At 63.5% G+C, this 17,151-nt stretch overlaps 1 protein-coding gene across 1 annotated transcript; it reads left to right on the forward strand.

Moving 5' to 3' along the window:
- The first annotated feature begins 1,228 nt into the window (after window positions 1–1,228).
- On the forward strand, window positions 1,229–13,773 carry CTSH (cathepsin H). Its single transcript, XM_044230586.1, has 12 exons — window positions 1,229–1,334; window positions 4,945–4,976; window positions 5,628–5,733; window positions 6,174–6,244; window positions 6,803–6,907; window positions 8,900–8,986; window positions 9,643–9,698; window positions 10,105–10,186; window positions 11,190–11,258; window positions 12,068–12,174; window positions 12,932–13,057; window positions 13,675–13,773. Exons 1-12 carry the CDS (start codon window positions 1,244–1,246, stop codon window positions 13,748–13,750), a joined length of 1,008 nt encoding a protein of 335 aa, XP_044086521.1. The 5' UTR covers window positions 1,229–1,243; the 3' UTR covers window positions 13,751–13,773.
- The last annotated feature ends 3,378 nt before the right edge of the window (window positions 13,774–17,151 follow it).

Genomic DNA, 17,151 nt, shown 5'->3' on the forward strand with positions numbered 1-17,151 from the left:
GAGCTGCGTGGGGTCTTGAGGAGTGGCCTATTATACACTTTCAATTTGGGAGGGGTTAGGGACCATGTATGTCACTAAGGATTTTGGAAGCAAGGTTTCCAGGACCTTCAGGAGGCCAGCTATTGTCAGAAAAGGTCATTTATTACTGTCTAGTGAAAGCCTAGTCATAGGACCCTGCAGAATCGTATCAGGGTCATATGCTTAGGGGATGATTGGTAACATATATCTTGGAGGGTTGAGATAAAGGAAGTTTCGAATGGAATCTCTCTGTTTAAAGTAGACTCACAGGCCCCTGTGGGGTCGTGATAATGTTAAGCTAAGATTGCCTTTTGCCCTTAGCAGAGTGTCTATGTGAGGCCACAGCTCTCAGAGGGAAGTCCCTGCTTGTTTCCAGCATCAGTTACCATGGCCTCTGGAGCCTCAGTTTCCTCATCTGCAAAATGGGAGCGGGGGTGAGGGGTCAGCCACCTGCGCTCTGCTGGGTGAGGATGTCGGTGAACATCCCGGCCCTGGGTGTTGATCTAAACGGCCCACCCCCTCCACCCCCCACCCTTAGCCAGAAGGGTTGGTTCCTCCTTCTCTGCTTCTGTCACACGCAAACTCGTACATGGTCTTCCTCCTTTCTGCAGATTTGCCCCACAGCCCCGAAGCCGATCATAGGACTTCCTCATCAGAAAGACGAAGATGCCTGTTGCGGCTCAGGGGGCTCAGGGGGCGCTTCAGCAAAAAACCGGCCGTCTCCTTCCTCTACCTCTAAGTTCATTCCAAGGCACAAGGGACAAGGGACAACAGGAACGTGCTTAAGGAGGACCAGAGATGGGGGCTCGGGGGCGTGGGCGGAAGCAGGCAGGGAGAGGGGGGCTCTGGGGGTTGGAGCGGGAAGGGAGAGGGCGACACCGGGGACGGGGGCCAGGGTGGGCAGGGAGAGCGAGGTCAGGCCGTGACCGCCCCCGCAGCACCCGGGCCCGCCCGCGGCGCGCTTTCCTGGCACCGCAGCAGGAGCAGGTGGCGGAGCGCAGGTGGGGCCCCGCGCGCTGGTGTGTCCGGGAGCCCCGCCCCGCCCCGCCCCGGAGCCCCGCCCCGCCCCCGCAGCCGCGGAGCCCCGCCCCCCGGGTTCCGCCCCCGCGGCCGCGGAGCCCCGCCCCGGAGCCCCGCCCCCCGGAGCCCCGCCCCGCCCCGCCCCCGCCACCTCTTCGGCCGGGCTCCCCGCGCTCGCAGCCAGTCCGCGGGCCGAGCCGCCAGGATGTGGTTCTTGTGGCTGCTGCTGTGGTTGGCCGAGGGGCTCCTGGGACCCCGGGCCTGCTACGCCACCGACGTCTACGCGAGCTCCTTAGGTACGGGGAGGGGGCGCCGCGGGAAAAGAGCCTCGCCGGGCGGCTCGGTCCTTGGAGGACTGCGGGGTGGGGGTCACCCGGCTGCGCGCAGCGGGGCAGGGCCTTTCCGCGGCCCCACGACAGGGGCCTCCGCGCGTGGGGACCCGGGAGGGTGAGCCGCCTTACAGGAGGGGTCGGGAGGAGGGGGAGGTGTCCATCGGCGTCTTGCACGACCCGAGGAAGGGGGGGTTGGGAGCGGGGGAGGTGAGGGGGTCCGGGGTCCCACCGGCGCAGGCGGCTGCAGGGCCTGGAATGCCAGAGAAGCCCGCAGCCCCCGCTGCGTCCTCGCGCAGCCTGGGGACATAGAGGGCTTTGATGACCCCTGCCAGGGTGGCAGGGGCTTTCCGGGCTTTCGGGCAGGTCCCTGGGGATCCCCATGGGCGGCGCCAGAGTTTTTCTGTGAAATGGGTTGTCTGGACTGTTGCGGGAGCCACATCTGTTCTGAGGGCGTTTTCCCAAGTGCCCCTGGGTGAGTTCAGACACCAGGAGTCCCCTCGGGCCACGTGCACCCTGCCCGGTCCAGCTGTCCCTGCACCCCTTCCCCTGCTGGGCTTTAGGCAGCCCCCCCCCCAGCCTGGAGGCTCTCCCTGTGGGTCTTCCTCCTTCCCAGCTGCTGCCCATCTTCAGCCCCCACCCGCAGGCTCTGAGCTCACAAGACCACCGCCCTACTCACCCTTGGCACCGACAAGGCTTGTCAGAGAACAGCCTGCGGACAGGACGGACGGAGGTCACTGAGGTTCAGAATCCCCTCCCCCCTACTCACTGGTACAAGAAAGGTGCCCAGTCTTGCAGACCTGAGGGGCAGGAGGCGGGCAGCTCCAGGCCGGCCCCAACGTAAGGGAAGCCCAGTGCCCCGGCTTCACCCCGGGTGTGTCGGCGCCAAAGGCATCCTGACTCCAGAACAGGGCTCCGGAACCTTCTCTGGCTGGGCCATGGTCAGCATTGTTCGCCTTCTGGGCCACACGGGGTGCACAGCAGCTCCCCACCTGCACACTGAGAGCAGCCACAAAGAGTGCAAACCAGGGAGCGAGGCCGTTTCCGCAAAACCTGTATTTGTGGACCTGATATTTCAATGCAGGTTGGTCTCCGGTCTTACCAAATGTTCCGTGTTTTCCTCCATCTTTTCAAAGTATAAAGAAAACCATTTTTCAGCTTGCCGTTGTTTTCGACCCCGTTCTCCGCGCTACCCACCCGGTCCCCCAGACCAGGCATCCACAAATATCCTCCTTCCAGAAGTTCCTGTGGATTTAGTGGGTCTGTCTGAGGCCGGGGCCCTGGGCCACCAGCAGATCCTTCTGGTCCCCAGGAGCATCTCCGGCTCTTCCTTCCACTGACCTCCTGTGAATGGGAAATAGTCCAGGCTTGTCATCTGCTTGTGGCTTTTGAAATATCCCAGAGGTGAAGGCTGGCCGGTTGCCTGAAACCCTGCTGGGTTGAGGTCTGTCCTCCTCTGCAGCCATCGGCCGCGGCAGGGCCCGGTAACCGGGATTGGGGACCCGACGATCTCCAGAGGATCGTACTCTGGGTAGGGCCTTTCTTTCCCGGGGTGAACGGATGCAGCTTGGTTCCCAGGATGGATGTGTGACCCGCAAAGGGAAATCAGGGTGCTGAGTGCATGAACTCCAGCCTGGGGAGCAGGGGGAGCCCCTGGGGAAACACAGAGAGACTCCAAGTGACTGTGGACACAGAGAGGGGATTCGTGTCTGGCCCCTTCACAAACATCCTCTGCTAAACCCGCTCTGTGCCTCTCTTTCCTCCTAAATCTGAGCGTGGTTCTGAGCACATCAGAGGCGGCAAGAAAGACAGACGGTGATAGTCTTCGAAACTGTGATCAGTTCTTCAAGGAAACTGAAAATGAGGGAGAGGACCTCCCCGAGGGATCAGCTGATGGGGTTTCAGGGCGTCATGTGCTCGAGGCATAGGAATTGAGAAACCTTGCTCTAAAAATCACCTCCCGTTCCCGGAAGCAATAAGTAATTAGGGATCTGCTTATTTAGCAGGATTTCTGAGTCCTTTGACCTGCCAAAAAACAAAGACTGGGGCGCCTAGTGGCTCCGTGAAGCATCTGCCTTCGGCTCAGGTCATGATGCCGGGGTCCTGGGACAAGGCTCCCTACTCAGCGGGGAGCCTGCTTCTCCCGCTGACCCTACCCTCCCCCTCACTTATGCGCGCACGCTCACGTATGCTGTCTCTCTCTCAAATCTTAAAAAAAAAAAAAAAAAAAGCGAAGACCAGAATTAATGCTGGCCCATTAAAAAAATAGGGAATATTCACCCATGAATCTGTATGTCTGTGAAGGTTTAGTCATAAAGTAATGTTGACCTTATTAAAAGATGCATTGTTTTCTTCTTTTAAAGATTTATTTCTTTATTTTAGAAAGAGAGTATGTGGGGGGATGGGGGAGGGCCAGAGGCAAAGGGAGAGAGAAACTCCCGAGCAGACTCCACCCTGAGCACGAGGCTGACCTCGACTCCGTGACCCTGACATCGGGACCTGAGCCGGAATGGAGTCAGACGCTCGGCCGACAGAGCCCCCAGGCCTCAGCGATGTGTTCCCAGTACAAGTTTCCTTTTTATGTTTGACCATTACTTTTCATAACGTAGAATATATTGAAATACTTTAATCAGCCCGGTGTTCACGGTGGGTATTCAGTTCCGGACGAATTCATACAATGTTCAGAGATGCGTGACTCGCAGGAAGTAAGAATAATTTCTGTGTCTACTTTTTGCCCCTGTGTTTGTGTGAAAGGGTAGTCGGGCAGCAGTGTGAATGCTCGCTCCCTGACGTCCGTGTTCCGTCGCTGGGTGTCGGACCAGGGGCCCGGGCTCCCCCCGGCTGGCTTCAAGAGGAGGATGTGGCCGTCTTATTTTAAAGTGACAGTGTTTAGGGGACACGTGCCAGGCTTAGTCAACATGCGACTCTTAATCTTAGGATCGTGAGATCAAGCCCCACAGTGGCCGTGGAGCCTACTTAAAAATTTTTTTTTGAATTTTTAATTAAAATGACAGTATTTCCGTAAACTGGAGTACATTCTTTGTGGCCGTGGAAATTGAGCGTGAAGTTTTAGAGAAGTCAGAACTACACAAGGCAGGTCACCAGGGGCCCATCCACAAGCAGCCGGCCAGCCCGCCGCTGCGACCCGTCTCTCTGCCCGGACAGGGGGCCCCGACACCGGACACCGGGAGGTCTAAGAACTTGGTATCTGTCCCTCGGGGATTAGGTTTTTAAACTGACTGTGCACTGAGATAGATCATGCAGAAAGCTACCCGGCTGTTGAACACACACGTCAGTGAATCTGAGCCGTCCTGGTGCCGTCGTGGGAGCAGCAGTAGACGAAGATGCGGGCGCTGGGGGCCCCGCCCGCTGTCCGTAGTCGTCTTCGCTCCCGCCGCCCCCGCGGACGGCCGGGCCCCCTGCATTCTACACCAGACGACACGTTTTCAGGGCCTTCCGCGTTGCCCCGTTTCCTGAGATGCAAATCGGCTCCAAGGTGCCTGCTTGGCGGAAGGTCCCATTTCGTGGCCAGGCGCCTGGGCCTCATTTTGTTCTTCTTTTCTCTTTCTTTTCACAGAGAAAATTCACTTTAAGTCGTGGATGGCGCAGGTCAGTGCTCCGCTGCCTCCTGACGCTTTTCATGCCCCGTTGCGCACGTCGGACCCGACGGGGCCGGATCCGAGACGGGGGTGGGGGGTGGGGGAGAGGCTTTCCCACCACACGGCTCTGGGGCTTTGGGGACCGGGAATTGGCCCGAGCGGGCAGGGTCCGGTTGGGTCGGCGCCCTCCGCACCGTTGTCCCTGGTGATGAAGCCCGCTGGCAGCCTTCCCGGCCTGGGATCCGCGTCCAGACTTTGTATTCGGGGACACCGCATGCTGGCGCGGAATTAGCTGGAGGACATGGGTGCACGTGCTTTCGCGAAAGGGGGTTTCGCCCGAGAGTGGAGCCGCGCCCCGACGCGGCCTGCACTTGGCATATGTCTCTCCACCAGGGGCTGCGGGACCTCCGGGCGACCGCGGGCACCTGCGTGCGTGGTGCCGTGGTGTCGGCTGCCCGCGGGTCCCCGGAGGCGGGCGTGGGCTTTGTAACCGCCTGACTTCCGCAGCCGAGCCCCGCCACCGTGTCCTACGTGCTGACGCGGCCTGGGCTCCAGAACCGGGCCCGGAAGGAGCGCCTCCGTCCCTCCTCTTAGAGAACGCACGGTCTCCGGTGAGCTGGACCTTGCTTCCGCGACTTACCGCCGCTGTGTTCTGTTTTAGCACCAAAAGAAATACAGCTCAGAGGAGCACCAGCACAGGCTGCAGACCTTTGTCGGCAACTGGAGGAGGATAAGGGCCCACAACGCTGGGAACCACACGTTTAAAAGTACCGTGGGCTTGCCCTTCCTCCGGGCTCCTCGCCGCCGCGTCTCAGGGCTGGAAGGACGCCCGCCGTGCTGCGGGCGCGCCAGGGACTTGGGGGGGGGGGACGGTCAGAGCCCCGGCCCGGGGCCGCCCCGAGCTGGCCTTGCCTCTGGCCCCGCGGCTCTCCTCTGAGGCTCAGTGTAGCTGGTAGGGCTCTGGGCGGTGGCGGGGTTCACAGGACACCCTGGACCAGCCCCGCCGTGTGTACTTCTGAGGCCCAGAGAGCACTGGCCTTGGCGCACTCGGTAAATTCCGTGTGAGACTGTGCGGGGCCGGGGCCGCAGCCGGAAGCAGGACACAGGTCGGCCTGGGGGGTCTTGGTTTCCCCTGTTTCTTCAGGGCGGCCTCACTGAGCGCCTCTTTTCCTCTTTTGGTTTTTTTGTTTTTCCTTCTCTTTTTCAGTGGGGCTGAACCAGTTTTCAGACCTGAGCTTTGAGGAAATAAAAAGCAAGTACCTTTGGTCGGAGCCTCAGGTAGGTGTCATTTCCTGCGAGCAAATCTGGCTCTTTCCACCCGGACCTTTGGGCAAGTGCAGAGTCCGCCCGGCTTCCAGCCAGACGGTGTCCCGCCTGGCTTCAGGGGGGCCCGGGTTTTTGGGGGGCCAGAGGCGGCTCCCAGCGGTTCCTCGGTCCACGCCCCGGCCTCAGCCACGGGTGCCCCGAACGTAGGGTGGCCGGAGAGATACAGATGCACAATTAAAACAATTTCCGAAACAGAAGTAGATTCCAGGTGAACGACAGGTGGCCTTTTGGGGTAGACCCACCGTAAATACCGTGGGGGAGTAGTCCCGCTCCACTCACCGCTGTTTGTGTGACGATAAAATCGAGCGGGTGAATGTGTTCTGACTTGTCAAATCGGGCTCCCGGCCCTCAGCCCCGAGCGGGGCTCCCAGAGCTTCTGACCCGGCAGGTGGGGCTCAGTGGTTCTTAGCGCCACAGGCTCTCCAGTGCTCTCGTGATGGCTCTGTTTTAGGGCACACTTTTCTGTCAAAACAGTTTTCGTTCCCCTGAAATTGTATTCGGTCCTTCCAGAACTGCTCTGCCACCAGAGGTAACTACCTTCGGGGGAGCGGTCCCTACCCGCCCTTCGTGGACTGGAGGAAGAAAGGAAAGTTCGTGTCGCCAGTGAAAAATCAGGTAAGGGCAGCCACCCTAGTCCTTGCCCGTAAAATAGCCGCGTTCACACACCACACAGCGGGAGGCGAAGCCCAGAAGACCCCCGACTGCCTTCCCTCGTCATCTCTCCGGCTGCCGCTGCCTTGGCAAGGCGGGAGGTTTTACCCCCATGCTCTGGGGGAAGAGACACCTCCCGTATTGGACTACAGCTCACAGGCACCCCCGTGCTCGCCGTTCCCACTGGCCCCCGGGCTCAGGGTCACCCGAAACGTCCTCCTCCCTGTGCCCGTCAGAGATGAGGCCCCAGGCCCCTCCTGGTGGCTTCCCCCTGGAGGGTGGCCGGTGTTCAGTGAGCAGAGACGCCCGCTGTTGAGATGCGCTGTGGCCGCAGGGAACAGCGTGTGTCCCGTGTTCTGCACCCACAAACTGCGGACCCGGCGGCTGGCTCTGCTCTCAGTCTGAGCACCCGCAGTGCCCCCTGCCCACTGTGTCCCTCCCCTAGAAGGCAGCGGGCAGCGGCCTGCTCCAGAACACCACCGTCCTCTTACCCTCAGAAAATGCGAGGTCAGGGTTAACCCTCCTTCCCACTGAAAGTCTCCCCGAGAAGCGTGTTCTCCTTGACCTTCAAGCCGGGGCACAGGGTCCTATCGTCCCAGACTCGGGGTTTCCTGGAGCCCGCGAGAGAGCTGGACGCTTACACCAGCGCCGGAGCCACCGTGAATGTCCCCTGCCAGCATCGGGGCGGGACAGAGCCGCCCTCTTCCCCGTTCCCCAGCCATAGTTTTTAGACCATTTAAGAATCTCAGGACAGTTTTTGGGGCTGGGGGTTTGTTTAAGATATTATGTATTTGGGAGAGAGGGAGAATCCCAAGCAGACTCCTGCTGAGTGGGGAGCCTGACCGGGGCTCGATCTCATGACCCTGAGATCATGACGTGAGCTGAAGTCAGGAGTCAGCCATTTAACTGACCAAGCCCCCCGGCACCCCAGGGATCCTGCGACACTTTAAAGCAGTGGGTTTTCAGTGAGGAAGCCTGAACCTACTCACTGCTGGGCAGAGAGGCAGGGATGTCCGTCAGGAATGTTCCCAGGGGCCACCCAGGGGCAGGGGCTGGACAGAGGCCTGTGGGGCATCTCGCCGTGGCCACCATCAGGGGCACACAGAGCAGCAGGACCCTCTGTCAGCCTGCTGGGCCCTTGGGGACTTCTCATGTCACGGGAGCAAAGGAGGGTGAGGGGTGGCCCAGCGTCCAGCAGACAGGACACAGGGGACTCCAGCGGGGGGCTCTGTCCCGGTCCAGTGCCAGGCACTCGGCCTGCTCTGCCTCCTTCGGCCGGGCCAGGCCCACGGCTTGACCGCTCGGAGACCCTGGCACAGGCCTGTCCCCGGACTGACGAAGAGACCAGGAAGGAGGCCAGCAGGCTGAGAACACGGACCTCCTGAGGGCAGGGAAGGGTGGTGACGGGGATTCGGGAGGCAGAACGAGCGGGAGAAGGGACGGATGAGTGGGCATCTGGGCCTCGAATGGCCCCGGGAGGCAGGCACGCGGCCCTGCTCCCCAGATGCCGGAGCAGAGGGTGGAGGCGGGAGGGGACCCCCCGGCTCGCGCAGCTGGCACGTGGCAGAGCAGTGACCGGAACCGGGCAGGTGGGCTCCAGAGCCTGGCCCTGGACGGCGGCGGGAGGAGGGGCCCGGCCGAGGCAGGTGTCGGGCTCGAGGAGGTGCGGGTGGAGTGAGGCTGCTGCAGGGGCCGTGGCAGAGCCGGCTCGGGAAACGGGACTCGGTGAGTGAGACCTCCCGAGAAACCCTGGGAGAAGAGGAGCCGACGTCACGTTCAGACACAGAGGCAGCCCCGGGATGGGCGCTGGGCTTGGTCCGCGAGGGGCCGGGACGGGGTGGGTGCTGTGAAGCAGGTCACCTCCGCCACAACACGGAGGGCCCTGGCCGCAGGCTCTTCCGGGCCTGCATCCTGGTGTCTCCGCGTCCAACCCAACCCTGACCCCGGCCTCTCTAGGGCGGCTGCGGCAGCTGCTGGACCTTCTCCACCACGGGGGCCCTGGAGTCCGCCATCGCCATCCGGACTGGGAAGCTGCTGTCTCTGGTAAGCGTTCTGGCACCGGGGTCAGCTGCTGCGGTCGCTGCTCTGCTCCCCCCCGCCGACAGGACAGGGTGGGCCCTCGGGCTCCTTCAGGGCTTCAGGCAGGGAGGCGGCAGAATCAGGCGCCCCTGCCTCGTGGCTGTGAAACCGAACGCACGCTTTCCTGCAAAGAGACGAGGCCGTTGAGGGGGCAGCCCAGGGCTCGCTCCCGGGGGTCCAGCCGGTCCGCATTGGGCCCCTGGGGCCTTGAGAGAGCAGAGCCCGGCAGTCAGGCCTCTAGGAGCTGTGCCCTGCCCCCGCTGTCCTGAGAGAGGGCCGGGGCCTGTGCATCCCCAGAGCAAGGGAAGGTGCTGGGCGAGGGCCGTGAGGGCAGGGGAGCAGGGTCTCCCACTGGGCCTGTCTGCTGCCGCCCCCGCCAGCCTCCCCGGGCACGAGAGCCCCCACCCGTGCCCCGGGACTGGCAGCACTCGACACGGAGGCGGCCGCGCCCTCACCCGCCACCCAGCCCCTCCCGCCACACGACGGCCGCGGCGGCGTCCTCGGGGCCCTGACCTCTGGGCATCTTGACGCGGAGCTGTCAGGGCCGGGTACAGGCCTGGAGGGACGGCTCGGCGCCCGGTGCCCGAGCCCCCGTTCACGGCCTCCGTGCACCCCTGCAGGCCGAGCAGCAGCTGGTGGACTGTGCCCAGGACTTCAACAATCATGGCTGCCAAGGGTACGTCCCTGAGGGGGGAGGCCAGAGACCCTCTCCTGCCCACAGATCGCCCCCATCCGGTCTAGCCACAGACCTGCCCCACCGCTGCCCTGTCCTGCTGCCCTAGAGCAGTCTGCTGCGGTCTGCTGAGTGGCCCTGGGCAAGTCCTTCAGCCTTTTTGAGCCCCAAGAAATGACGGCATCGGCCCCGCAGGGTGGACGTGAGGGGTCGGCAGGCATGTCTGTCGAGGGCCTGCTGGTCGGGGCCCAGTGGTGGTGAATCCCCGTTGCTGGGCGGGTCCATGCGGCTTTCCGGAAACTCCAGTGTCTCTCCCGGGTCTGTGGGGTGCGGCCCCGGTCAAGACCTCCAGCCCCGGCAGCCGCCACGACCCGGGCCAGCACAGGGGGCGTGTCTGTGCTTCTTGCAGGGGCCTCCCCAGCCAGGCCTTCGAGTACATCCGCTACAACAAGGGCATCATGGGGGAAGACAGCTACCCCTACAAGGGCCAGGTAATCCCGGACAGCTGCGGCTTCACGGCCTCGGCCTGCGGGGCTGCCCAGCACCGTCCTCCTGGTCCCCGTGAGCTGCAGCGCAGCCCCTCCCACCAGAACCGTCCCCTGGTTCGCTCTTCGTCTCCTTGGCTCGCTGTGGCTCCCGTTCTCCTGGGTGCCCTCCTGCCGGGTGCACCGAGGGACCAGCGTCCACCGCCCTCCCCACCCATCAGCACTGCCCGTGCGGTCACTCTCATGCTGACCGCGCCTCCCAGCACCTGCACCCTCTCTGTCCCAGGCCTGTTGTCGCCTCACCCCGGCCTGTCCACGGCCCTGTCTCTCCCCCCAAATCCACGGTTCCACCAGCATTTCCCCTTGCTAATGAGCCTCACCGGCCCCCACAGAACCTGCTGGCCACAGTCTGGGGTGGTCCGGACCCTCCCTTGAGTTCTGCCCGTCAGCCCTCAGAGACCCGCACCTGCTCCTTCGGTCCGTCCGTGACCCTGCCTCCTTCATCCCGCTCTCCCGGGGCCGCCACTTGGCCTCCCGGACCTCGCTCTGACCACTCACCTGCCTTGTGCCGCCCCCATACATCCTGGGCTCCAGCCCAGCTGCTGGCTCACTCCCAGACACCAGGCCACGCCTCTGGCCATCCCCACCTTCTCTCCTGTCTCAGGGGCACATCCTCTGCCCCCGTGTGCCTGCTCTGCACCTGCCTGGTGACTGCGCACGTCCGCGCCCAGAGACTAATGCTCCCTTTGCCCGCTGGGCTGGCTCCCGCCCACCTACAGTTCTCACCAGTCCCCCAGGCTCCGCGAGCCCCCTCCACGGAAGCCAGAGCCAGGCCATGTTGCCCCTGTGAGCGCCTTGAGAACAAGGATGACTCTGACCCCTTTCTGAGTGACCCCATCACCTGGCCCCACACTCAGCCCTTCGGGTCCGCCGACATCGCCGGACGGCACGGGGTAGGCCCGAGGTCTCAGCCCGGGGCCAAGCCTCCCTGATTTGTGCCCCTGGACAGGACAGTGACTGCAAGTTCCAGCCCAGCAAGGCCATCGCTTTCGTGAAGGACGTGGCCAACATCACCATCGTGAGTAACGCGCCTTCCGTGACGGGTCATGTGCTCCTGCAAGAAGCCCGGCGTCCACTGCTGTCGGATGGCCAGTGGGCGCGGCAGGTCGCCGGGACTGGAAGGTCTCGGACGATCGTGGGGTCCCGAGGCAGCAGGCGGCAGGGACAGAGTGCAGGGCGAGCACCGGGCAGTCGGGCTCAGACCTGGGTCTGGGCAGGCTCCGGTCGGGTCCGTGTTCTCCCTTGTGAAACGCAGCATCTGGGCCACCCGGCGGGGGAGGCTGTGAACACGTGTGTGATGGCGGCATGTGTGGAAGGGACTGAATGCAAACTCATCGCACGGGAATGCGGGGTTACGCTGCAGTAACCCACAGCCCCGAGTGTGCCGTTCAGGCTCCCGCGTGCCGGGGCCGTCAGCAAGTGTGGCTGTGCTCCGTCTAGGACGCCACCAGGGGGACAGATTGGTTGACTTTGCTGGCTCTGTGGGGGCAGGGGTGTTGGGGGCAGGGCAGGGGGGACCACAGGGGGCTCTGTGGGGGCAGGGGTGTCCCTGGGAAGAGAGGGCCTGCAGACCGGCACGGCAGGGGAGGTCACAGGGGGGCCAGGTTTCGGAGGAGGGACCCGTAGCCCCATAAGGAACCCAGAGGAGCCTGTCCACTCCACACTGCCCCGCACCTGCTCTGAGGAGGGGGCGGCTGCCCGGTGGACACAGCCCTCTCTCCCTTCCTTCTGGGCGCCCATCCCTGCCTCAGGGCAAAGGGCCGTCCTTGGGGGCGGGGGCAGCAGGGGCAGGGGCAGCGGTGACGGGGGGGGGGCTGTGTGTCGCAGAATGACGAGGAGGCCATGGTGGAAGCTGTGGCCCTGTACAACCCCGTGAGCTTCGCCTTCGAGGTCACCAGCGACTTCATGATGTACAGGAAAGGCATCTACTCCAGGTGAGCCGGGGTCCCTATAGCGACCCTGGGCTGGGCAGGGCTGGCCCCCCACACCCCTCGTGTTGACCCCACGGCCGCCTGGCCAGGCGAGGAGGGCGGGAGGACCCGCCTGCAGGGCCGCGGCCACCTCCGTTGTGAGTAGCAGGTGGGAGGGCAGGAGGACGGAGGAGCCGCTCCCGGGGTCCGGGCTGGGGGCTTCCCCACCGCGGTTCTGGAACGGGCGTGCCTCCCGCTCGACCCCCGGGCACTCACCTGTCCCGCATCATGAGTGCAGCCCCCGAGTCCCAGGCCTGTCCCGCGGAGGGTCCTCCCCGTCCCGTGCTGCCCGAGACCCGCCACCCGGAAGTGTGCGCTCGCCCGCGTGTCCTTGTGCTGCCCCCGCCAGTGTGTATTCCGTGCCAAGCTCTCTGGCCGTGCCGGCCTCTGCCGCGCCTGCGTCCCCCGCGCCCCCGGGTCCAGGGTCAGCTGGGTGGGGGGCCCTGGCGATTGGGGCCTTCCTTCTCCAAGCTCATTTCCCAGGGAAACAGCCCCACCCCCAATGGGCCGCCGCCACCACACTGAGGGGTCCTCCCAGGGACCCCCATTCCTGCTGGGCAGACCCCCTCCTGGGGGCACCTCAGCCCTCGGTCAGGGCCACACATGGGCGGCCTCCGCAGGCCACTCCCCACCAGACACAGCTTCCCGTCAGAGCCTTGGGGGGGGCGGGGAGGGGCCGAGCCCTCCGGGTGCAGCCTCCTTCCTGTGTCCCCATTCCCAGCACTTCCTGTCATAAAACTCCGGATAAAGTAAACCACGCGGTCCTGGCTGTCGGGTACGGAGAGCAAAACGGGATACCCTACTGGATCGTGAAGAACTCTTGGGGTCCCCAGTGGGGGATGAACGGGTAAGCAGCTTCTGGGCCCCGCGCTCGGTGGGGGGGCATCATCGCTCAGGTCTGGGGGCCTGGGGGGTCCTCTCCCGCTTACGCACATGGCGTGTGAGCCGGGTTCAGCCGGGCCCCCCATGGAGCCCTGGGGGAGGAGCCCGAGGCTGAACCCCCACACCCCTGAGACACCCCCGTGCCAGCCTCTCCTGTCCTGGGCCCCACATCCCAACGATAACCGTGTCGGGAACGGGGTCCGTTGTCCCAGAAGGGTCACTGGGCGGCTCAGCCCGGAGCCAGCCCTGCGGGACGGAGCGGGCAGCGGGGAGGGCAGGGCAGCTGAGATCAAACCACGTGCTTCCCGTGGACCCTGGGGCCAGGGGCTGGAACGGGGGACCCTGGTGCACAGCCTCGAGGGGTTCCGCCGCATGGGGCTGAGAGGGAGCCCCGGTAAATTGTAGGGACTGTGGGAGTGCACACAGTGTGGCAGCCAGAGGGAGGGGAGGGAAAGCTGTTCCGAGTCAGGCCATCGTTTCCTGGCCCTCGGCCCTGGAGTCAGGTCGGGGGGCAGCAGAGCCCCGCAGAGAGGACAGCGGGGACGGAGCCCGGCCAGGTCCCAGCTCGCTCTGCCCGCCCAGGTACTTCCTCATCGAACGCGGAAAGAACATGTGCGGCCTGGCAGCCTGCGCCTCCTACCCCATCCCCCTGGTGTGAGCAGCCACCGGCCGGCGCGGGGCGCACGGTGGAAGTCCTGCCCTGAAGGAAGGGGGACCCTCGCCCCCGTCGGGCCGGAGGCCGTGAGGAAATGAGGAAGAGGAGTCGGCCCCCGTCCCCCCAGCAACAAGCCTCCCCGTGGCTTCCGACGGGAAGGCGGCCGCCAGCTGTGCCTTAAACGTGCCTTTAACTCATCGAACCCACATGGCCGAGAATATTCCTGATTTCCCACAGGGGCCGCTTCTCCTGAGTGGAGAGCGCCCACGGCCATCGTTTCTGTGATGTTTATCCAATAAACACGTGGTAAACTCCTCCCCGGGCCAAGCCTGTGTGTGTGCTGGGCCCCACGGGAGTCGGGCCGGCTGGCCCCTGGGAGGGCGGCGTCCAGGGGCTGCCTGGCGGGAAGGATGGTGTGGGCGCAGGGGTCACGGTCCGCCAGAGACGCCCGGGAGGAGGAGCAGGCGGGCGCCGACAGCTTGGAGGGTTGCGTCCCGGGGGTGGTGGGGGAGACGTGCCAGGCTCGACAGTCAGGATCCAGACCCAGACGTCAGCCTGGAAGCTTGGACTTGCCTGTGCGGCCTCCATCCCCACACACGGGCCCTCTGCCCAGGACTGCCCACCCCGTCCTCACCAACCCTCCCCTGAACGTGCCCTATGCCCCCGCCGGCTCCCGCCACCCCTTCCGTCCCAGGAGCTCTGGGCATCCATGCTGAAGGCGGCCCCGCGGCATCTGGGCTCCGGGAGCGGGGTCCGCAGGCCAAGCTGGGGCTCTGCTTTGTCCTAAACTTCACAGTTCCCTTCAGGGGAAGGCTCTCGTGTCACTCGGGCCTCTGGGACAACTAAAGGCTTAGCAACATTTGGAAAAGAAAAAAAAAAGTTTTTTGGGGGCGCCTGGGTGGCTCAGTTGTTAAGCGGCTGCCTTCGGCTCGGGTCATGATCCCAGCGTCCTGGGATCGAGTCCCACTTCGGGCTCCTTGCTTGGCAGGGAGCCTGCTTCTCCCTCTGCCTCTGCCTGCCTCTCTGTCTGCCTGTGCTCATGCTCTCTCTCCCTCTCTCTCTCTGACAAATAAATAAATAAAATCTTTAAAAAAAAAAAAAAAAGTTTTTGTGATAAAGTTCACTTAGAAAATAACTGCATGGTTTTAATCTGTTGGAAAATTCCAGTCACATTCGACACGGCAGCACAGACAAAGAGTTGTGAAACACAGGCATGTTCCTTGACACGTAGATGCCTAGACCCTCGGTCAGCGGCCCTGAAGGCTGACGCGGGACACACAGGCCCGGGACCTGCACGGTTGCTTGACACCCACCTGCAAGGTCCGGCCGCGCCAGCATGGGGGTAGACCCGCCCGGCGTCTGCGGACGGTGTGACTCCGTGGCTTAGAGACCCCCAAGAGGGTCTGATGAAGTCCAGAAGGCGCTGGTGACCAGACACAGAAAACACAGTCAACAAAACCCAGGAAAAAACACGTCCCGTGACTGCAACACATCCAGTGGCCAAGAGTCCCCACCAGAAAACAAGTGTGCATTCGAGAGAACAACGGGTGTCGGAGCGAAGGCAGAGCTTGAACAGGGCGAGCGGCCGCCTTCGCGCGGGGGAGGCCCTCACAGAGCCGCCGAGCCCCGTCGGGGCTTTTCCAGACAAAGGTCAGTGCAGTAGCTGGATACTTTGCTATTTGTCTGAGAGAACGAGGCCAAGGTGGTTAAGGAAACTCCAACGAGCGACGGGACGGGTGTCCGCGCTGCACGGCGCCCCCAGCTCGGAACCGGCAGCTCCGTGTCCCCGAGCCACAGAATGAGACCTCGGGACGCACAGGTGGCGAGCTGGGCTTCAGTAAAAGGGGCTACGAAAGTGGGCGGCTATCGGAGCAGTGACCGGACCTAAATCATCATCCACTCTTTTCTAACTTTTAGGGGCGCCTGGGGGGCTCCGTGCGTTAAGCCTCTGCCTTCGGCTCAGGTCCTGATCTCAGGGTCCTGGGATCGAGCCCCGCATCGGGCTCTCTGCTCCGCGGGGAGCCTGCTTCTCCCTCTCCGCGCCTGCCTCTCTGCCTACTTGTGATCTCTCTGTCAGTCAAATGAATAGATAAAATCTTTGTAAAAATTGAAAAAAAAAAAAAGAGGTAGAAACAGTCTCACCGTGTGACCCAGGAATCCCGCTCCGACGACGGAGACCACGTCCTCCCGGGGGCGTAGACGCGTCCTCAGAGCGGCTCCGCTCGCAGCTGCCGAGACGTGGAAACAAGCACGTGTCCGTCTCCCGAAGCAGATGCACCGATGAGGTCTGTGCGGCGATGGCTGTGATTCAGAGCAATGACCGCTGACACCGGCTGCCACAGGGTGAATTCTGGAAACACTGCCCTCGGCCAAAGGAGCCACGCACGAAAGACCACGTACTGTCTACTTCCATCCGTGTGAAACGTCCTAAACAGGCAAAGCCGCAGAAACGGAAGGAGACTGGTAGCTGCCGGGGGCGGGGGTAGGCAGGGTCGGGGAGGGACTGCTTCTGGGTCTGGGCTCTCGTTGGGGGTCTGAGAATGTTCTGGAATCCGACCGTGGTGACGGTCTGTGCCTCTGCTGAACTTCATGTGCGCTGTGTGCGGGAGAAGGGGGTTCACGGTAGGTGAACGGTATCGAAAAACCACAGTCCGGGAGGAGTGTTGGAGGGTTTGCCCAGGACGCCCCCGAGACAGACGGGCGCCCGCTCTGCCGCCAGGACCCCGGGGGCTCTGCGGATGGGAAGACATTCAAGCCGAGGGAGGAGGGATGAGGGGGCCTCCACGGAGGACAGAGAGGACACTCCCCTCCACGGGAGGAGTGTGTGGAAAGCCCAGGGCGGGGGCTCCCGTGACACGACCCCCGCTGTCCTCCGGTGCAAGGTGGCCCAGTCTGCAGAGGGGAACCCGAGGCTGTGGCCCAGGGCACCAGCTGTGGTCCCGGGAGAGGAAGCGGCGTGAGCGCATCCCTGGGAAGCAGCGTCCGTGGGAAGTGCCGCGCTCGTCACCAGAGGAACTTCCCCTTCAGAACAAGTGGGCGCCACCTGCAAAGCAACCTCGAGCACGTGGACGCCGGCCCCCGGGGCTGGGGGCAGGGGTAGTGCGGGGAGTGTGGAGGGGCACAGGGGGGCGGGGGCGGGGGCGGGCACCTCCTCCCAGTCCCCGGCCTCCGGACAGCTGTGTCCGTGCACAGAAGCCGCCCTTCTGGGTGCGGAGATGAAGCCCCTGGGCGGCCCCAGTCCTGAAAGTGTGGAGCCCCTCCCCCTCCCCCTTCCCCTCCCCAGACGTGTGTGTGTGTGTGTGTGTGTGTGTGTGTGCGTGAGAGAGCGAGCGACATGGATGGACAGGCGTACACAAATCAGAGCAGCTTCCTTCTGGGTTGTCGGTTCTCGCTTGGGGGCACTG

Source organism: Neovison vison, chromosome 13, assembly GCF_020171115.1.
Source record: "Neovison vison isolate M4711 chromosome 13, ASM_NN_V1, whole genome shotgun sequence".
NCBI lineage: Eukaryota > Metazoa > Chordata > Mammalia > Carnivora > Mustelidae > Neogale > Neogale vison.